The 23,532-nt window shown below is 40.2% G+C and overlaps 1 protein-coding gene across 2 annotated transcripts in view; it reads right to left on the bottom strand.

Moving 5' to 3' along the window:
* Tmem117 (transmembrane protein 117) overlaps nt 1–23,532 on the bottom strand; it is a 425,555-nt gene that overhangs the window by 336,758 nt on the left and 65,265 nt on the right. The window contains exon 3 of one of the 2 annotated variants that reach the window (XM_041642710.1): nt 2,655–2,787. In XM_041642710.1, coding sequence (XP_041498644.1) covers nt 2,655–2,787 — 133 coding nt within the window. Of the gene's footprint in view, nt 1–2,654; nt 2,788–23,532 lie in introns of those variants that run through there. The other variant, XM_041642711.1, reaches the window with a different exon arrangement.

The following is a 23,532-nucleotide window of genomic DNA, read 5'->3' as shown; positions in this document are numbered from 1 at the left end:
TGCCCATTTTCCTGAGAATGTGTTTGTCCACCAAATCTACAAACTGGCTTTGAAACACTCGCTCAGTCACATGGCACACATGCTAAAAGCTCACGCATCCTTTGGAAATGGCCCTCTGAGGTTTTAAGTTAGTAGAGTTAAACAATTTGTCCCTTGCTGTGTATTTTTTTAAGTGACATTTTTAAAGGCATTCTCTCAGTGGAAGACTCTTTCCTAGCAAACGTGAGACAGATCACTGGAGAGTTCAAAGATTCCATAATCTCTAATAATGCATTCATTTAAACTATTCACTTAACAACTACACATACCTCCTATTTCTTTTGATTATCAAAGTCAGCTTGAAAGATTAAAGTGTGGAGAAGACTCAAAGGGATGCAGTAAATTCGAGTCACTGAACCAGTCTTTAGGGGCTTGTCTGCTGGCCTTTCAGGTGATGGTTCCTTAAAATTTGCTACTTAATAGGTCAACCACTCTATTATACTCTTGAGTGGGGAATCAACTTGAACATAACTTTGGGCAATCCTCAGTTTACTGATCCATAAAATGGAGACAATTATGACAGCCAAAGTTACAGCTTAAGTTTTAATTACTATGCCTAAGAGATTCATGAAACAAAAATGTCTCTGATCTGCAAGACTCTTGCCCAAGAACAGACAGTTCCTCAAATGCTGGAGGCTGTTGTTTATGGGAGATGACAAGCCACGTGTTTTCACTCCCCTCAGCAAATTTGTTTGACACATCTGCACCGGATGTGTTCAATCACTCTTGAGCAGGAGGTTCATAGGCAGGAAATATGTCAGGATGTACACTTGCCCCTGATTGGATGCAAGCTGGACGTACATCAGGATGTATGCTTGCCCCTGATTGGATGCAGGCTGGAGGTACATCAGGATGTACGCTTGCCCCTGATTGGATGCAGGCTGGAGGTACATCAGGATGTACGCTTGCCCCTGATTGGATGCAGGCTGGAGGTACATCAGGATGTACGCTTGCCCCTGATTGAACCTGATGGAATACTGAAGCTGCTGTAAACACTGATTCAGGCTCATCTTCTGGAAACCTGGAGATGGACCTAGCCAAAGCTCATCCACCAGGCCAGTAATTAAAGCTTGCTTCAAATTTGGCTTTGAATTTTGGTAGTGGTCTTATTCTCGACTGGTGGGATTAACAGCAATTGCACAGGGTCAGTGTGAGGTTTAGAACTGGGATAATTCATGCCTGCCGCTAAGTTCTCAGCAGCTGCATGCTCTCTTTAGGATTATTTTGATTTAGCTGCTGAGTGTTTTACTCTGTGCATGTTACTGCATTCAATTTGCTATTTTTATATCTCGATATCATCATTTAAATCCTTAACACAGGCCTTATGAGTTCCATATAAAAACACAATCCGTCCTCCTGCCTCAGGCTCCCAGGTGCTTGGAATTATAGGCCTGTGCTATCACATCAGACTCCATCCAGTGCTTTTAAAGTACAAAGTCTTGCAGGGAGCCCTCTGACCACCTTAGGAAATTCCAAGTTATCACTATACACTGTTATCCCAGAATCAAAGCTGAGGAGTATTCTGAGAAGCCCAAGTGAGAACCTGTAACTCCATTGTCAAAAATAAACCCACTGTCAGTGTCATTATTTGGATATAAAAAAATAATTATGACAACACAATAGTGTTCCAAGACCTGAACATTTGATCTGAAGTCATTCAGGGATGTTGCTACTATAAAGTATAATCCTTGTGAAACATCTGCTTTTCTACGGCTAGTCAGCCCCTTTACAGTGGGAAAAAAAAAAAAAAAAGAAGATGCTAAATGGGCTTCATCTCCAACTCAATGGTGGCCAAAGTCTGTATACAGTATCCAAACCACCTCACATGATAGAAACAAGTGATCATAGCTAACCTGCAACCTAGAGAGAGAGAGGCCACAATCTAGTGAGGGGGCTAGACACCTTCCCTAGCAATTTTCTCAATGCCTAATTGTAAGCGGCTTGTTGTTGCTACCCATCTACTCCTTAAGACTGTAAGATAAACCAACCTCCAGCGCTCTGCCTTTCAACTCAACCGAAAGCAAAGCTAGAGGATGCTGTGCTAAAAAGCTGACCGCTGTGCTTCTCTCTGCAACCACAGAACTGAAGAAAGTTGGAAGAAACTCTACAGTGAGGTCACAGCAAATCTCCCCGCTGCTGTGATCTAAGGGTGGTGGTGTTCCATCTGCATTGATTCAGGGAGTTTGCCTTAACCAGTTCCTCTCTGTAGAAACTGCCCAAAAGAGGTGCTGTTTGTTTGTTTGTTTTGATGCTATCACACCAGATATGGATCATGAGTTGCAAACCTGGAGCCCATCACAGCCCCGCTACACCCATTAGGCTTCCTGACTCCCTCTTCTCTCCCACTATAATAAAATTGGTATCTACCTTTAAACTATACCACAAAAAGGTTTTAAAAGTAAGGAATAAGCCTCGGTGTTATAAAAATGCTTCATCTTACTAAAAGGAAGAAAGAAAGGTTCTAAATGTCTTAAGTAAGACAAACACAAATTATCTCTCTTTAGGGCACAGTGTCTTGCAGAGGGCAAGTTTGGAAGAACTGAAGACGCTGGGTGAGTTCTTCGGAGAATGTTACATACACCCCTCAGCACAGCACAAGGGGGACAATAACTCACCCCATGTTGCCATCCATCAGAAGAACCGTGTTATATATGTGAGAGAAGAGGAAGAGGAACAGGATGGTGCTGAAGAACATTGTCATCCACGATCCATGGTCTTCACGAAACATTTTTAACCGGAGCAACTGGCCTGAAACAGAAATATTATGAGACAATGTCCACTGGCAACTGAAATTCATATAGCCTTGCTTTATTTCAACCACAGGAATACCTTTGGGGAAGCCCATTGTAGAATGCCTTTTAGTTTTTATATGAGGAAAGAACGGCAAATAAAATTCAAGACAACTAGTTTCCCCCTAGAAAGTGGTATTAATGTGAGAACCACTACCCAGGAATTATATATTACACTGGCATGAGGACAAATTGGAATACCACCCTTGCTGCATTTTATTTCATAAATGTGCTCTGGTTCACACTGAAACTACTTAAGGCAGATGGCGAAAGGATGATAAGTAAGTTCTACATGGTTTCCTTTGGCTTCTGGACACCCATTCTTCATACCACGGCCAGCTCCGCTTGCAAGGGGACACAGTTTCTTCAGGGACGTGTCAAGAAAAAACAAAGATGTTGTCATCAGACACAGAGGACTTAGCCACCCTCCTACCTCTTAAAAGTTCATGCAGCTGTATTTGTGTGAGAGAGAAGGTCACGTGTGTGTCACAGAGAGCAGTGTGCTTATGGGAAAATATAATTTCCATTCTGATCCACAGAATCCAATTTACAAAAACAAATGATAAAAAAGAGAGACAAGATAAAGTGTTAAAATTTAGGGAAAAGAAATATATATTAGCATAAACACCGAGATAAAAATTATTAATACCAGAAGTGTTCCAGAAAATGTTTAAATTTATGAATACAAGTATTCTGAGAGATAAGTATGATTTTTTCTACATATAAAACCCAAGAGAAGAAAAATTGTGAAAGTAAGCCTCTCTAAAAATGAACTTTGTCTGGTGTAGTTATTTCCATTCTTCAAAAAGTTTATCTAGTCAGTGAGCAAGGGGATGTGTGGATAGAAGAGCCACACAATGGAGTAGAAGGCTGAAGGTGGCCCGCAGCTGGGACCACATAGTGTTCTTACAGAAAACCCTTGCTCAGTTCCAGTACACCTGTCAGGCTCCTCACAACCACCTAGAACTCCAGCTCCACAGGAATTCGATATCTTTTTCTGGCTCTGTGGCCCCCTATACTCATGTACACACACGCACACACACACACGCACACACACACACACAACTATTTCCACCTGAAATGATCTTGCTAGGGACAGCTTATAAACAGAGAAAGGGCTGTTAAGACTCACCTATTTGTGGCTAGAGAGATGGCTCAGCACTTAGGATTCCTTACTGCTCTCACAGAGAACCCAAGTTTGCTTTCCAGCACCCATGTCGGGTGGTTCACAGCCACTAACTCCAGTTCTGGGGAGTCTGATGTCCCTCTTCCTGGCTTCCACGGGTACCCACATACACATAATGCATAAATAAAAATAAACATTAAAATTCCAAGATTTAACTACTAAACTTGCTCCTCATTTTTACTTTGGTTAAAAGAGCATATTAGGTGTCACTTGGGAACTGGGAAATGTTATGTGAATCCACAAGAGTCTAGGAGAGGTTCAAAGAGTTTATTTAGATGTAAAATAGAGATTTGGCCAATAGGCAGGTAGAATAGAGTCAGGCGGGAAATCCAAACAAAGATAAAAGGAAAAAGAAGGCATGCTCACACACACACACATACACACACACACACACACACACACACACACACACACACAAGCTGGGTACCTGGTTCATGCTAGTGAGATGGAGATAGGCATTTCCTTATCTCTGGGATATCATAGGCATATCACTGGTCAGCCAGCCTAAGCTAATCAGCAAGAACTGGTTCCCAGCAAGAGACCTGTCCCAAACAAACAAGGGGACAGGTCCTGAGAAACATTTGATGTTACCAGATCCAAGAGTTGACTCTGACCTCCATGTGCACATGTGAACACACAAACACACACATGCTCACGAAGATTTCAAAAGGAAACGTAACTGCTAAAAATACGTGACATAGCCAGGTGGTGGTGGCGCACACGTTTAATCCCAGAATTTGGGAGTTAGAGACAGATGGATCTCTGTGAGTTGGAGGCCAGCCTGGTCTACAGAGTGAGTTCCAGGACGGTCAGGGCAGTCACACAGAGAAACCCTGTCTCGGAAAAAAAAAAAAAAAGAACATAAACATCTTAAAAGAAATGATAAAAATATTAGTTTATTCACTAAAGACGTATATCTAAAACATTCCTTTTGTATGCCAGACAAAGTCCTAGCTGTCAGAGATGTAGCAGTGAGCAAACAAACATTGAGTGTCAAACAGCACTGGGAATGAGTGAAGATGTGGCCTCAATTCCATTCATGGACTGTCTCTGAGGGTTCTCTGTGCTGCATGTCTTTTCAGCTGCAAAGCCCTGTACATTTAATGCAGCAAGCCATGAGGAGCCGTGAGGACTTGCAATCAGAATTCCATTAAGACTCTAAATATGAATTTCTTCTTCAATGTCTATTTATGTCAAAAATTCACTAATAAATTGATTTTCACACTGGTGATTTAAGAGTGTTCGGCAAATAAAACATTGTGAATTGACTATGCGCTCCCTGAAATAATGCAAAGTTAGTAAAAATGGAAATGTGACAGGACCCATCACACCGTCATCAACAAGCTGACTGGCTGGCAGTAATTCCAGGCTTTAGAGACATGAGGGTGAAATGGCAGGTTAACATGGTGAGGACTTCACCGGGAAGAGCACAACACACGTTCAGCCCTGGGGTGACACAGCCGATGAGAGCGATGAGTCAAGTCACATAAAATCTCCCAACTCAACAAATAGCCACCAAATGCCAGAAACATGTATACATGGGCTGCCATCAACCCCAAAAATGACTTTCCCATACAATCTGATCAAACCCAGAACTTCGAAGGTACAGAAGGATGTCTGATGAAAACACGGTCCCTGCCCTACAGGGTGACCAAGCACATTGTTTACCCAGAACACCAGTGACATAATAATTACTCTCTTGGTATAAAGATTAATGGTAGTCACCTCATTTTTTCCTAGTGCATTTTTCCTTGGGCAATAAATTGACATCGGATTGGGTTTCAGGACCTTCCACAAGTACCAAAACCCATGAACGCTCATGTCTGTAAAGTAGCATGGCATTGGCATGTACCCCACATAGATCCTCTCATGCACTCTTAGTCATGTCTAGATTACCTATAATCCCTAAGCTGTGGAAACAGCTGCTGCATTGCTGAGGGGGAGGATGATCAGGGGAGAAAATCATGCATGTGTTCAGTACAGGTGCAATGTTTTTCAAATATTTTATATCCATTGTTAACTGATCCACAGATATGAAACTCACAGACACAGGGCTAGTGTGTGTTACCACTGCTACAGACCACAGAATCTACAGCCTTCTAATACCTTCTACTCAGTGAATCTCAGGGGATACCTCTGCGACAAGAGGATTCATGGAACAATAGAGGCAAAGACATCACTAAGAGAGATCTATTTCTGATGTAATCAAAAAATAGTTTTAGTTTGATCCTATATATCTTTATAAATCTATATGCACACTTATTTTCATAATCTTGTTCTATATGGACTATCACCTTCATTATGACAAAGCAATTGAAAAATGAAGCTTAGTTATTCAAGTGGCATCCAGACCATTATGTGTGGAGGTGAAGGTGGTACTGAGGGCTTACAAGAGTTAAAGTCAGCTGGAGGTGCCTATCACGCATGTCTGCAACCCACAGGCCATGTGCAGCCAAAGAGAGCTCTGGGTGGGGCCCAGTATAAAATTTAAGTATCCTTAAAGCATTTTGAAATGTTTTACAATTGTTTTCAGAACTTGCATGGTTCTCAAGCTCGGATTTTTTTTCAGGGTCAGTGGCTTTTTAATCAAGCAAATGTTAACATTGTTTTCTGTAATAACATAGCAACTGCATACTGATGGCAAAGTCCAAGCCATGCACAGAATGTTTTTATATTTGCCTTCTTAAAAACATTTGATTTATGTAAAGGCCTGGAACTTTTATGCAAACACATGTACCATAATAACAGTGATTCTTTCCCACAAATACTGTATCTGAGGAAATCCCAAATGCTTTCTTCTTTATTAAATTTTTTATTTATTTTACATACCAACCATAGTTTCCCCTTTCTCCTCTCTTGCCGTTCCCTCCTCTCACCTCCCATCTCTTCCACCCCCCCCCCTGCCATCTACTCCTCCTCCATCCAGAAAGAGGCAGGACTTGCATGGGTGTCAGCAAAGCATGTCATATCATGTTTTGGCAGGACCAGGCACCTCTCCCTGCATCAAGGCTGGGTGAGGCATCCCAGTATGGGGAATAAGTTCCCAAAAACCAACTCATGATCCAGGGACAGGTCCTGACCCCACTGCTAAGGCCCACAAACAGACCAAGCTACACAACCATCATCCACATGCAGAGGGCCCAGGTGGATTCTATGTAGGCTCCCTAGCTGTCAGTCCAGAGTCCATGAGTTCCCACTAGATAAGGTCAGCTGTCTGTGTGAGTATCCCCATCATAATCTTGACCCCTCCTTGCTCATACAATGCCTCCTCCCTCTTGGATCAACTGGACTTCCAGAGCTCAGCCCAGTGCTAGGCTGTGGATCTCTGCATCTGCTTCCATGAGTTACTGGATGAAGGCTCTCTGTTGAAAATTAGGGTTGTCACCAATCTGATTACAGGAGAAGGCCAGTTCAGGCACCCACCCTCTCCATTACTGCCAGGAGTCTTAACTGGGGTCATCCTTGTAGATTCCTGGGAGTTTCCCTGGCACCAGGTTTCTACCTAACCCCAAAATGACCCACTCTATCAAGGTATCTCTTTCACTACTCTCCCCCTCCACCCTGCTCCCAACTCAACCAACCATATCCCTCATGTTCCCCTCCCCTATTTCCTTGCCTCCACCCCCCCATCCCTAGTTTACCCAGGATATTTCATCTATTTCCAATTCCCAGGAAAATCCATGCATACCTCTTAGGGTTCTCTTTGTTGCCTAGATTCTCTGGAGTTGTGGACTGTAATATGGTTATCTTGCTTTATATCTAATATCCACTTATGAGTACATACTATATTTGTTATTCTGGGTCTGGGTTACTTCACTCAGGATGGATTTTTCTAGTTCCATTCATCTGCTTGCAAATTTCATGATGTCATTGCTTTTACTGTTGAGTAATACTACATTGTGTCAATGTACCATATTTTCTTTTATTGAGGAGTATCTAGGTTGCTTCCAGGTTCTGTCTATTATGGATAGTGCTGCTATGAACATAGTTGAACATGATTGAGCATTCTATGGGTGTATGCCCAACGTTGGTATTGCTGGGTCTTGAGGTAGACTGATTCCCAATTTTCTAAGAAACTGCCATACTGATTTCAAAAGTAGCTGTACAAGTTTGGACTCCCAGCAACAGTAGAGGACTATTCCCCTTTCTCCATATCCTCTCCAACATAGCCTGTTGTTAGAGGTTTATTTTGTCTTAGTCATTCTGACAGGTGTAAGATGGTATCTCAGAGTTGATTTGGTTTGCATTTTCCTGATATCTAAGGATACTGAATAATTCTTTAAGTGTTTCTTAGCCATTTGATATTCTTATGTTGATAATGCTCTGTTTAGTTCTGTATCCCATTTTTAATTGCATTATTTGGTGTTTTGATGTCTAGTTTCTTGAGTTCTTTATATATCTTGGTTATCAGCCATCTGACCAATGTGAGGTTGGTGAAGTTCTTTTCGCATTCTATAGGCTGCTGCTCTGTCTTATTGACAGTGTCTTTTGCCTTTCAGATGCTTTTTAGATTCAGGAGTACCCATTTATCTATCATTGCTCTTAGTGTCTGTGTACTGGTGCTATGTTCAGGAGTTGTCTCCTGTGCTGATGTGTTCAAGGCAACTTCCAGTTTTCTCTTTTATCAGGTTCAGTGTAACCGGACTTATGTTAAGGTCTTTGATTTACATGAACTTGAGTTTTTGTGTGTTGTTTTTTTTTTTTCATTTCAAGACAGGGTTTCTCTCTGTATCTTTGTAGCCTCTCCTGTAACTCACTCTGTAGACCATGCTGGCCTCAAACTCAGAGAGATCTGCCTGTCTCTGCACCCTGAGTGCTGGGATTAAAGGCGTGCACCACCACCGCCTGGCTAGACTTGAGTTTTATGTAGCATGAGAGATACAAATCTATTTGCTTTCTTCTACATGAGAAAATTCAATTATGCCAGCACCATTTGTTAAAGAAGCCTTCTCTTTTCCCATTGTGGAATTTTGGTTTTTTTCAAAAATTAGGTGTTCCTAACTATGTAGATTTATACCACAGTCTTTGTTTCTATTCCAATAGTCCACTTGTCTATTCTTATGCCAATACCATACTGTTTTTATTACTATAACTCTATAGAAGAGCTTGAAGTCAGGGAGGGCAATACCTCCAGAAGTTCCTTTATTATATAGGAGTGTTTTAGCTATCATGGATATTTTGCTTTTCCATGTGAAGTTGAACATTGTCCTTTTGAGGTCTGTGAAGAATTATGTTGGAATTTTGATGGGGATTGCATAGATTCAAGTAGATTGATTTTTGGTAAGATTGGCATTTTCACTATGTTGATCCTACCTATCCAAGAGCATGGGAGATCTTTCCATATTCTGATATCTTCTTCAATTTCTTTCTTCAGAGACTTAAACTTCTTGTCATACAGATCTTTCACTTGTTTGGTTAGAGTACCCCAAGATATTTTATTTGTGGCTTTTATAAAAGCTATTGTTTCTCTGATTTCTTTCTCAGCCCTTTATCATTTATTAATTCGAAGGCTACTGATTTTTTTTGAGTAAACCTTGTATCCAGCCACATTACTGAAGATGTTTATCAGCTGTAGGCATTTCTCAGTATAATTTTTGGGATTACTTAGGTATACTATCATATCATCTGCAAATAATGAGCGTTCAACTTCTTCCTTTCCAATTGGTTTCCTCTTGATCTCCTTTTGCTACCTTATTCTTCTAGTTAGAACTTCAAATGCTGTATTGAATATAAATGGAGAGAGTAGACAGCCTGTCTTGTTTCTTATTTTAGTGAAATTGCTTCAAATTTCTCTCCATTTAATTTAATGTAGACTGTTGGTTTACCCTATATTACTTTTATTGTGTTTAGGCATGTTCCTTGTGTCCATGATATCTCCAGAATATATATTATGAAGGGGTGCTGGATTTTGTCAAAGGCTTTTTCAGTATCTAATGAGATGATAATATGTTTTTTTTTACTTTCAGTTTATTTATATGGTGGATTATATTAACAGATTTTTGTATGTTGAACCATTCCTGCATCTCTGGAATGAAGCCAACTTGATCATGGTATATGATTTTTAATGTGTTTTGGATTCCGTTTGCCAGTATTTTACTGAGTACAAACAATATGGATAAACTGTACCACCTTACACAGGGTGCTGGTGCCAAGGAAGTAGCCAGAGACAACACTGCCAACCAGGCTGCAAAGGCGTGAGGGTAGAATAGGCAACTGCAAATGCACGGGATTAGCTCAGGATATTCTGCACACCTGAGATGTCTAACATGCTTTAGCAACAGAGAAAAAAAATGTGAAAATTCCCAGTATTGTATCAACATTTCCCTAAGTTCTTGAGCCTGTGCTTTGGACAAAAGTCCTTGCCATGTTCAGGGCTTGCTTTAAGTAAGTGAGAAATGAACTTCTCTGTAGGCATTGCATATTCCAGAAGTTATTATTAACATACTAGTATTATCTGACCAGACAGAAGACAGCTGATAAGTCATACAAGAATGAAGCTTAAATAGTCCAAATGAAAACTTTATTTCCTTCACCTTTCTTTATATTCATGGTTGAAGGAATACATAGTAAATTATTTCTGCCGAATGAAAGACTGATGGGAAAATTACAGCCTACACTGTTCTCACTGAGACTACACAACTATAGAAGACGCAGACCCAAACAATCCATTGACTGCTCTGTGTATACCTCATCACCTATACACTGCAGTGAAGCGGAGACCATGGTTCTCTTTTCTGTCATTGTGTTTCTGTGCATACTGCTATGATTTGAACATAGTTAGATACCCCTAAAAAACTCATAGAAATCTTGTTCCTGTGTCAATAGCACTGAGCGATGCTGTGGCCTTTAAAAGATGATTAAGTTGTTAGGGAAGATTAATACCAGGGGACTGGGTTAATTCTCTCAAGACTGGATTAGTAACCATGAGATAGGTTGTTATAAAATGAACACACTCTGCATGATTTGTCTCTTTTGTACATGTCCGATTGCTCTCAGCATTACAAAGCAGCATGAGCTATTCAAAAGCTAAGATGGCTTACAATGCTACAGGATTTCTCAGTGTCTGAAATCATGAAGTAAGATAATCTCTATTCTTTATAAATCATCTTGTCTTAGGTGTTCTTTTAACAGCGACAGAAAATGCACTAAGACACCACAGTGCCTGGAACATACTACTCTTAAATAAGCACTGGCCCAATTGATAGGGGATAGGGCACAAACAATACCTTATTGCATGGGACTCTATATTTCTAGATCTCCCTTTTCCCTAGCTGCTCCCTGAGCCCTATGAGGCTTCCTTCAGCCGTTCACCTCTCTCCCCACCTCACATCCTCTCATATACCAACTCCGTCCCCAGCATTGCTGATTCACTCCAATTCCCCGACCAGACTTTTTCCCAACACCCTCATTTCCTGTACATTCTACATGTGCTTTACATTTCCTCTGAAAAACCCCAACTCTAGTTCAGAACTACAGTTTGTGCTCACTGATTGCTGTGAGGAGAGGAAGGCTAACAGGACTAAGTTGACAACCACACAGTGCACGGACCATGATCTCCAATTCTAGCTGCCACTGCCTGGAACAGCCATATAGTGAGGGCTGTCGTTGTCCTCCTCAGTAACTATGTCAATGTTCACCTCAAAACTCTTAGGAGGTCTCTTTACTCTCAGGATATGATCTTTAGCCCAGACTCAGTGACAGACAATGGTCATTAAACATGGTTCCTCTCAGCTTCGTGCCCACTCACACTCATCCACTCTCTACTTTCACAGGCACTCCTTCTTCCTTCTCTTGTTTCTCAAAGGATGCCAAACTGTTCTCAGAAAAGGCCCCACCTGATGCCCCTTAGGAAGCACTATCCAGTCTCTTAGGAACTTGCTACAGCTATCCTTTCTCTCTTCTGTACACTCAATCTCTCCCTTTCTCCTCAGCCTTTTTCCTCTGCCTCAAAAATCTCGTTAACCCTAAAAACAATGCTTGCTTGTTTTCAAGCCCTTAAACTACATTCCTTGCCCTTGTCTTTTTATCCAGACTTCATGAAAAAAAAATGATCACCATGCCCACTCCCTGAAATCTAATATTCTCATGCAAAGACAATACTGTAATTATTCTGGCAAAGGTTCATGGCACTCACCACTGCCAGCTCCAGGAACTCCCTGGGCTTTAGTTTACTAGGGATCTTGACTGCATAAAGCCATGGTCTTTAGATGTTGCACTTTCTCGGCTTCCCTATCAGCAAGCACATTTTGTCCTTCTCTTGTGTTTGTGACTATGCTTGGTGACTATCTTATTTAAGAATCTCCTCTTCTACTTGTCCCATACTCCCATGGTCTGTCACCAGGCTTGTCTTCATAACAGTCCACGATTATATACAGTCTCCTAAGTCCAACATCCATGTACCAGCCGAGACCTCTCTGCCTCAGCTTCTGCCCATACTCTTCCTGGATGGACTACTGGAAAAAATCAAACTCAGACCATGAAAACAAATCCCAAATTCCCAGTCCTCATCCCAACAAACAAGCTGCACATATTTCCAGCCTGGCTTATGTTATTTTTAAATCCACTTTTGTCTTTATTCTTGAATCATTTCAAAACTATCAGCAATAGAATTCATTTTCCTTGCTCCAAAGTCCTATTATTTTACTCTTTCCAATATATAGTTTTTCCTTGGTTCTTGCTGAAACTATCCCAACAACTTTTCAGCTGCCCTTTCTTACTTTAGCCTTTCCCATCTGAGATCCACCTTCAGCACAGTCAGTAAACCTACCTGAAACATAAACATAGTCACATGACTCTCAAGTAAAACCCATCGGTGACATTTCTGCCCCTGCAGTATAAAAGTCTAAGCTTTTCCACGGGCTCTACAAGTCATCACTTGATTGACCAGCAAGATTCTTGATCACCGCTCCCCATCTTCCACTCTGCTTCCCTTTGCATCAAGCAGGTTTTGGGTTTTTTTTTTATGTTTATGTTGAACCCTCTGCCTGGGTATTCTTCATTTTCCACAGGCCACCAACTCCATCCTTCATGTAAGCCTTAAAATTCAGATCAGTGATGCTGTCTGGGTCATCTTCCTTGGTTAGTATTTTATATACTGGAGCAATACACCAAAGGCACTTCTAGAAGAGGCTTGCTGGAGAGATAGCAAGTTTCTGTCAGTGGAGACAAAACTGAATAATCATTTTCATATATATATGAAGAATTTCATATATATGTGATATAGCATAAGTCTTGCATAAGGACTGCAAGATGATTCAGGTCTAGTTTAATTTTGGAGACCAGATAATTTGCTTGATCAATGAGCGATTACCTCAACACCTGTCAACTTTGGAGACTGCTACCTTTGAAAATAACTGCCCTTGTCTGTTAAAGACTTATCCCTCCTCACGCTTTCTCTGCCATTGCATCTCTCTAAAACATTAAATGAACCTGAAGTAGCACAGTGATAATATATTTTAAATAGGTAGTTAATATTTAACATTTTAATATTAAAAACTTGACTAAATATGAGCCTTCTGTCTTCTCACTAGAAAAAGAATATAAAAGATAAAATTAAATTGGATCACCACAGTTGAGCATTGATTGAAACCCACTTCTAATCAGACTAAAATGAGTATATGAAATATTTATTACAAATTTGTGTGAATTTATAGTTTCTAACAGAAATAATTTTTCCTTAAAAGTTAACTAATTGAAAATGACACCACAAACATAACTAAAAGAAGAGAAGTGAAGCCCAAAGGGAGAACATCTTCTTAAGCACAAGACCCTGGCTCAACGGTCACTTCCAAAAGTATTAAACTTACAGCAACAAAGACGATTATCTAACAAACACACCAGAGTATCGTTAGGGAAAGGGGTTCTCTAGTTAGACAAATACGAATAATGAGAACAAGATCATAAGATCTGTGCTCCCAAAGAGTGCTATTCCCTTAGTATTCAGATCAAAGCCTGATGTTTCTTACACATAAAGAGAATTCAAGAGCATCAATAATAGATGGTTAGCACCCTCATGAGAAGTAGGAGCTTATTCACAAGATACTTTCGTTCAATCATTTGGCAGAAAATCAAACACAGAGAATATAAATATTATTCCACATAGGCCAAAAATATTTTTACAGTGTATAATTCAAATGAGATCCTGAAAGAGAGGGGAAAATATGGCAGAACAGTTAGAAACCCACAAAGAATGATGGTGCCTCAGATGTGGTACCTGGTGCAGATTTGAAGTCTAAGCATTAAGAGAAAGATGCACAGTAAAATATGAATGTCCTAAATCAACACATGTTAACACAAATTATTCTCAGTAAAGAACAGTGATAAGTCTTACTTTTTTTTTAAATTCCAAGTATTGCATTTTACCTTTATAAGTTGACCACTTCCATTAAACCTTTGCATTAATCATTCAGCCTAAATAACTCAAATTGTTTATTGTTGTCCAACAGGAAATACCATGCAGATGTTTTCCTTCATTAAAAATGCAGCTGTGGCTATACAGTGTGGGAATGGGAACTCCACAGTGCCTCCCAACAGGCAGTCTACTTAATTGCTCATATACAACATTATACTCTAGAAACTTGATCAAATCAATTTTATCTCTGTTTTATAGACATATTCTATACACAATCATAGGAAATAGCACTTACAGACTCTAATGCCAATTTCTCCTTGTTTAAACTGGTAAGACAAAGCAAAGCACCTCAGATTCGAAACAATTATCTTAAAAACATGATTATCTCAACAGTTAACAACAAAAACTATTTTGTGCATTCTGGTACTTCAAGTGAAAGTAGGTAAAATAGTTTCTGAAGTGTCACAGGTGCTAAAATTGGCAATGGAAATAAAAATTATAGGCTGCAATTCTCCGAAATTACTATCATTGCTATCATTGAATTCTTACCCTACGTTTTACTAATTGCAATTTTGAAAAGCAATGATTCATTTTTTAAAAATAGGTTTTTGTTTAGTATCAGACACTAATCTAACTAAAAGGTAGGCTTCAGGCATATCCAATCAATTCGCAGTGCAACCAACTCAAAGGAAGGTTTCAGGTATGTCCAATTGATTCACACTGTAACCTAATGTTGTCCTCTACAGAGTCCACACTTGAGAACTGCACTGTCCAGTTTCCAAATATGAATCATCATTCTATACTAGGATGTTATCCTGGGGTGCGTCAGACTTGTGAGCAACATGATTTGTACAATTTGCAGTAATCCTGACCATCCACCAAGTCCCTGGTTATCAACAGGATGGAAAGAAAAGGGGTATGTCCTCTCTGAACACAATTCATTGACAGAAAAAGTCAGGTTAGAGGCCAGGATTCAGCAAGACACCTCACACCCTGATATTCCTGCTTCCATTCCCTCTGTGCTCAGGGCTGTCCGACTCCGACTTTCCTCTTGAGCCCGGTTCTGCCCACAGTTGTCCTCTAACTGTTGAAGACAGAGGTTCTACTATCTGAAAACTCGCAGTTCTCTATGCACAGTCTAGGTAGAGAGTTGCCAGGCAGAGTCATTACAGCTCTGAACTGTAGGAACTTAAGTGCAGCAGCACCAAGTGTATAGAACTGGGTTTTATAGCTGTCATGCTCTTTAGTCTGCAGTAATATCGCAGCACAATGGAGCTCAACTCCCGTGCTTAATAGGTGAGAAAGCCGAGAGGCAAATGTCCTCCCACATTGACCACACAGCAATGTCAAGGACTCTTAATGTCTTTTACAGTGGTTTAAAAAAAAATGAAAGGAAGAAATCAGCTGTCCAACTAAGAGTAAAGACGTTTCAATCTCGGCAATTTTTTAAGCCCAGGTCAAAGTACAATGTAAAATTGGGAGGCAGCATCACAAAGCAATCAAAACCAAGAGAGATGCTTCCACTTTGAGTGAAATTAAAAGCGAGCAGTCCTCAAAAAAACAAGTCAATCAGATCTGTCTGACCACTTATGAGGTCAGTACAAAATGAGTAAGATACCATAGGAATCTTTATGATTCCATTAAAACTATTTTGATGAAAAAGTGGTCTTTTTTTCTGCTTAATCTGGACTCCAAAGATGAAAAAATTATTTTAAACACCGTAAGTTTTATGTCAGTATGGTATCATGTGGCACTTTCTTTAACTCACACATTTATTGCTGATTCATAACTACCCCTGGGTTTTGCTCTAGAATACACTAAATTGTTTGGAAGTCGTCTTTTTGAACATGCGCACTGTACATGGTGCTGCATCCTACAACAACACTTTTGCATATTGCCTTTCTTTAAGATCTGTAAGCCCACAAGATCAGAGAAGCTGAGATCAAAGATAGTAGATAGAACATAAGGAGTGTCAGCCAAAATCTCCAGGGAATACACTTTGGAAAGCTGAATAAACGCTCTCAGAAAAGGTGAATGGCAGCTGTAAAATCTCTAGTCTAACAAAAAAGTAAAATGAGAACGAAAATGAAAAAGAACAAAACATACAACACCCATACCTGACAGACTGACATAGCCCAGGGGGCGGCCCACTCTGTGTCAGTGGAGAGGATGACAGCACAGTATTCTCAGTAACAGATGTTTTAAAGAGAAAAAAGAGGCAGAGAAGAAAGTATACAAAAATTGCAAATGGCAACAAGAGGCAGAGAAGAAGAGATGCCAGGGAAACCCTCTCTGTAGGCACGAGCCTGGAGCAACAGCAAGATGCTCTTAGAAGACCCTGCTTAGATGGTGCTTGGTGACCTCAGACTCTCCAGAAATTGAATGGTCAGAAATTGACCCTACTTGGAACTCTTCCTTATGCCCTGGAGATTGTGGTAAGCACAAAGACACTAGAGATTTCTTTATGAGGCCATGGCTCTAGGATCTTCATGGTACATCTGCCCCTAAGCAAGCTCAAGAACAGAATAGTCAGAACAGTATAAATTTAGCAGAAGCTGACAGGCTTCAACCGGCCAGGAGAATTGGCAGCAGATCACAGTCCTCCTTCCACACTGAGCTCAGAGTTTCCTGAAAGTGTAGCTTCCAAGATAGGGGTCGTACAGGGTGTGCCCCTAGAAGAAAAGAACTCAGTAGCAAAGTTAGATTGGCTAAAATAACCTTTTCCCTACATAATAGCAGGTAAAGATGATGTAAGGATATAAGATAATAGAGTTAGGTATCAGGCTATGGTGATGTCATTTAACTAGGAACAAACGTATTTTCTTAAACAAATGTATAGATTTTAATAGAACTCATAAGTGCAAATATTGCATTTATATCAGACATTAAATAGGAGCTGCAGCAGCTTTTATATCTGAGGAAGTTCTCAGGCTCACGCTGACTTGTAAGCAGCTCTTTGACCACCAAGAATTAATAATACATTGTTCAAAACAAGGCAACTCACCTGCACGGACTTGGATATTTTCTATCTGTCTAACGCCTTGAAACCACAAATGCTGCCATATATTGAGCACACTTGTCTTAACAGAAATAATCTGTAGAGTCTTTAAAGTTGGGCTATGAGTCTGATGGGGAACAGATGCTATCTGTTTTGTCTGTACTTGCTAACTGTAACTGAATCTGTGACTCTGGGCATGCAATAGGAAGTCAAACACATGTTAGGAACAAAATGATATGATCTGTATCTCTTGAAAAATCATGAGTTTGTCTTTGTTTTATGAGATCCGTATAAATAAAGAAGCAACCTGATTGCTAGTCAGTCATGGCTACAAAATTCTCTCAGAAAAGAAGAGGAGGAGGTGAGGAGGAGCAGAGGCATGCAGACTCTACAGCTATGCCCAGCTCTCTCCACACTTCCTCTTAGGTTTAGTGGCAATGTGATTTCAGCAGGCCAGTTATGTCCTGCTCTGTTCTTAGCCCCTCTCCCTCTCTTTTTTCATCTCTTCTTTAGTCTGTTCTTTTTCTTTTCTCTATTATTCTGGGTTTTGTTTTGTTTTTGAAAAGTTTTCCTATGGAACCCAGGTAAGCTAGGACACCTGTAACTCAGCACCTGGGATGGGGACTCATAGATGAATTCACTGCATTTCCTTACCTCTGTTTCTTTTCATTCATTCTTTGCCAAATCTGCCTCATCCCTGTCCCCTCGCTATTATTCCCTCCTACTGTTTACTCTTCCTTCCTCTATTTTCCAATCACTAACTTTTCTTCTCCTTCTTTCCCACCCCACTCACAGTGACTGATATCTTAGAGTCCACACTGCCAGGGATCCTTCACTCATGGAATGATGGGGGCGGGGAGCATTACTTGACTATTACATTCAGGGCGGATCTAGACAATGGTTGTTTTAGAGATGGCATTCCACTTTGGGAAGTGGGCCTGGTGTGCCTAACACCTGTCCGGCAGAGAAGAACACCCCACTGATACTACAATCCACTGCCCCATGCAAACCCTTCAACTAGACATGCAGAAGGGAGGAAGATTTTAAAAACAACCAAAACTTTAGTCAATACCCTAGCTGTTGGCCCAAAATGGAAAATGTAGACAATGTGTCTCCTCCAAAAGTTACTAGTCCCACGGTAACTGCCTTCAATGAGATTAATTGTATAAAATCCCAAAGAAATCAAAAGCTACAAAGTCCAGGACAACATAAACAACAAACAACAGATTTAAACAGAAAGTGAACATGGGCTGTGAAAGTGGAGTTCAATAAAAGACTGAAATACTAGAAACAAAATATTCAGTGAATCCAATGAAAAGCTTTGGGGGTGGGGGACTTAGCTCTGTGCTAGACACTTGCTTAGCAAGCACAAATTCCTGGATTTGTTCCTCAGATCAGTCAAGGGAAAGCTCTAAGAGCAGCCTGTCGACAGAATGGATCAAGGGGAGGACCTAATGGTGGGTCTCAGAGGCAAGGTGAAGGAATTGGCAGTTAGCAGTGACATTTGGGATAAATTAACGAGAAAGTACAAATGGAGCAGAAAAGATCTATGGGACCCGATAAAAAGAGCAAACCTATGAATCACAGAGGTTGAAAAGGGAGAATGTCAAGCTAAAAGCTCGAAAACACTTTCAATAAAATAAGAGCAGAAAGTTTCCCAAATCCAGGGAAACGCTAAACAATCAGCCAAGATGCCCATGCTCATGGAACTGATGAATACATACAGAATGGAATGTTTTTCAACTTTAAACAAAAAAGAGTTATTAAATTTTTAGGCATATGGATGTAACTAGAAAATATTTTACTCAGTGGGGTTACAATGGCCCAGAAAGTCAAAAGCCTTTCTCGTACATATATCATAACTTCAAAGTTTTAGAACTGTTTCATTTGGGATGTCTGTAGAGACCCTGAAGCCACAAAAGGATTATAGTGGAAGGAGAGATCAATAGGGGATATGGTAGGCGGTGGTGGCACACGCCTTTAATCCTAGAACTCGGAAGGCAGAGGCAAACGGACTCTGTGAGTTCGAGGCCAATCTGGTCTACAGAGTAAGATCCAGGATAGCCAGGGCTGTTTACACAGAGCAACCTTGTCTCAAAAAGCAATAACAAAAAGGAGTACAGATGGAAGGGCACATGTGTTATGAAGATGGATGGAATCCGGGCAGTGGCCAAGTCTAAACTAGAATGGAGTGTGGGTGGAAAATAAAATAGGGTACAAATGGAGGGCTAACCAAAATCATGAATATGTGAAAAAGTCAAAAGGGGAGCTGTTATATTGTGATATAATTTTAAAAACATAACATGAAATAATTTAAGTGAAATACTATGCATGGGATAAGCTATATGAGTTTGGGCAGTTATTACTGCTGCAGTTTGTTTTAGGATAACCCTCATATGCATCGTGCATATGACACCCAATTGAAATCATGGCTCCATGATTGTAACAAGGGAGTCAGGACTGAGTTTTATCCCTTTTTACTTTTTAAGCCATTGTTCCATAATATTAGGGAAGGGTTAATTTATTTCTGAATTTTTAGCTAACTCATTGTATAAAGCAGTTAGTCCCTGAAGACTGTTTGTAACTGTCCCATCAGGGCTTTTATTGTAAATAAAAATCCAACAATGATCACCAAGGATAATACAAACCTTTCTTTTTGGCCAGGATCATATCAAGTGTGTTCCTATTCTCCCAAGCCACATGGTTTGTGGCATCCAGCCAGATAGATATTGCTTTAAGGGCATCCCTGCTACAATAGATTAATCTTCATTAATTATCATATATCTTTGTTCACTGCTGACCACCAGAATATAGACTATTTGAACCTTATAAATATTTTTGACTTCTAGCCTTAAATCGATTTGGAACTCCTCTAAAGTCAGTGTAGACATCAAAAGTCCCAGGTATTGATCTCCCAGCCCTGAGATCAACTTTGATAAGAGGAGAACTGAAGGTCAGGGTGAAGGGTATGGCCAACTGAACCAGCATGTAAGTTTCATACCAATGAGGTTCCCTTTCCACATGACTACTATACAACAGCTTTGGAGACACTGGGCTTATAGTAATTGCTATTTTCTTTTCTGTTGCTTAAAATATTTAGGATGCAGAGACAACCTCCAAGTTCTACTGGATAAGAGAACCCATCCCTCTCTCACATGTGAGGCATGAAGGGTAATTAATCTTTCCTATTGATAAGGAGGTGGTTTCAATGGCCCTATATATATCACCAGGATGGAAGAAACCAACTTCAGCAGTTCTTCTCTCCCTTTGTGTCATTGTCCTTCAATAATGCCAGTATGCAGTGTTCTATATAGTGGGGTCTATGTCCCATCCAACACAATGGTGTGCCACTAAGTGTAGGAATGACCTACACACAAGCAAAACAATCATTCTCATTGAGAGCATGGATTGCAAGTTTGACCCATTTTAATCAAATATTAAATTCTTCATATCTGATTTTTATTTTTAAGATTCATTTTTATAAATCTCCTGACTTCAAAATTCTCATAATCTAAAACTTGACAAACACAGCAGTCCAGAGGAATAAGGTTTCTGTTATATTCATTATTAAGTTAACAGAAAAAGAATATGGAGCAACTTCCTGGACATTTTTAACCTGCTTAGAAATTCTCTGTTTTTATAAAAGTAATCTATCCTATGTACACTAGACTTCAGAGAGAGAGAGCAAATGGGGGTCCCTATTAGGAAATGGGGAGATTTAAGGCTGAATTGGTCTAACAGTTTCTCTATCTGGATTCTGTATTGAGATATTCTTTTAGGTTAAGATGTTTGTTTCACAATAACACAGCAGTTAGAAGCAGCACACTCAGCTAAATAAAAAACAAAGTGAAGCCACCAACACTGATATCTAGGAAACAACACGCCATGGGCTCTTTGCAGAATTACTTTTAAAGGCTCCCTAGATGGCCCAGGGGAGAGCTCAGGACACATGTGTTTGTCCATCCCTGAAGGTTCCCTCTGGGTTTTTGGGAGAGTGAGGACAGGCATGCCTCAGACTGGACAGCTAGCAAACAGGCTATTATCAAGCATTACGGTCCCTATATCCCATTTTATGAAAAACAGATTCAAGGCAGTTGTCTGCCTTCTTAATCTTAATCTCAAAGGCTCTCCTTGCGGCATATTATTTATTTTCTTGGGGCACTGTTGTCAACAGTCTTCTAATTCTCCCTCAGGCTCTGAACTGTAGTCTCAGTGGTTAGCACAGCAGAAGGACCCCTCCTAGGTTGGTTCCAAGTGTTCTCTTTCCAGTTTTTAACAGTATTTGGTCTCCAGGCTAGAAAGAATGGACTGGAAATGTGAGTGGAGGGGTCTGGACAGGAAAGCCATATAGACAAGACAATGGACTGTCCTTCCTTTCTTCCTTCCTTCCTTCCTTTCTTCCTGGGCCTTGACAGGTTCATCGCCCTGTGGATTCCTTGTCCCAGGACACCAGCAAGGTTCACCTCCTGCAGAGTAGCTGTTCCATCGGTGCCAAGGGAGCAATCACTCTCAATGCTCCAGGGAGTCTGATACCATGGTGACAAGGTGGGAGTGTATACGTTCATGTATGTATCTAGGTATAATATATGTATGTATGTGTAAACTTTCAAAGAATAAATTAATTGAAACTTCTTATGCCTTTCACTGAAATAGTAAAAATAATCTTAAAATTCATATAGAAAGAGAATGAACTATGGGTATCCAAAGTAATCCCAAGCAAAAATAAATAAATAATAATGCTAAAGGTATCGCCATACTTGATTTCAACTTATACTTCAGAGCAGCAACCAAAACAGCATGTCACTGCACAAAACAGGCAATAGACCCAGAGAATGAAATCAAGAACCCAAGTATAAATTCTCATAGCTTCAGCTATCTGACTTTTTATGAGGATGCCACAAATGCACACTGAAGAAATGATATCCTCTCCGACAACCAGTGCAGGGGAAAATGATATATTCATGTGAAAGAATGATCTCCTAGATTCCTCTTATTACCTCATAAAAAACTCCACTCCAGAGCGTCCCAAGACTTAACGTGAGATGTGAAACCCTCAAACCAGTAGACAGAAAAGTACAGAAAACATTTCAAGACCTAAGTAAGGGCTTTATGAATAGGTCACACGTCACTCAGGAAAGAATGCCAACAACTGATAAATGGGACCTCATAAAATTGAAAAGCTCTTATGGATTATAGAGCAAAAGAATAATTAATCAAGTAGAAAAGACAGCCTATAGAAATGGGAGAGACCTTTGCTGTGAGACTCGCTTGATTTGCTGATATGACTATCTACAGTTGCTGCTCCTTGACTATAAGCAGTACAGCTTCACTGTCGCCTCAGGATAGGGAAGTCCACAGTGCAGACGCCACACTTTCTACATCCACACCTCTGCTGTCCAACACGAGAAAAGCTGTACATCTGGCAAAGGACTGCTATCCAGAATATAGAAAGAATCAAAAACCAACAAAAAATCTAACTACCTAGTCAATGAATGTGCAAATGGAATGAGCAAGTGGTTCTCAAAAGATGAAATTGAAATGGCCAACCAACACGAAGAATGATGTAATCTCCCTAACCACCAGAGAAACGCAAAATAAAAGCGCAGCTAGTTCCCACTCACTCCAGTCAAAATGGCAATCCCTAAGAAAACAGTAGCAGCAGATGTTGGCAAGGATGTGAAAAGAGGGACCCCTGAGACACTTACAAAACTGAAAATAGATGTATCACATGACCCAGCCATATGGATGAGGAAGTGCTGTATCCACACAAAGGACTCCCCTACCCTAAAGACGATCAGGAAATTATATTGCTTATAGTCAAGTAGAAGGAACTGCAGATAATCATATTAAAAATAAATTTAGTCTCACAAAGATAAATATATTTCTGCCTATGTGCAATCCTATGTTTTATAGAGATAAATAAAATCATGTGTATATATATATATATATATATGTATGTATACATGGCATAAAAGTAGAAGCAAAACTTTCGGGGAGCTAATTCGAGAGAGTCTTCATTACTTGGGTTTGTTGTTGGGGTAAAATAGCCTAGAAAGGCAACTTCAGAGAAAAGGGTTATTTTAGGCTTCAATTTCAGGGTATAGTCTGCAGCAATGGGGAAGTCCCAATGGCAAGAACTTGAGACAGCTGGTCACACTGCATCCATAAA

The sequence above is a fragment of the Microtus oregoni genome, unplaced genomic scaffold (genome assembly GCF_018167655.1).
Source record: "Microtus oregoni isolate MIOR12 unplaced genomic scaffold, Mior012 000077F_ref0000221, whole genome shotgun sequence".
Lineage (NCBI taxonomy): Eukaryota > Metazoa > Chordata > Mammalia > Rodentia > Cricetidae > Microtus > Microtus oregoni.
The sequence above is the reverse complement of the archived record's forward strand: the minus strand, read 5'-3'. Positions and strand labels throughout refer to the sequence as shown.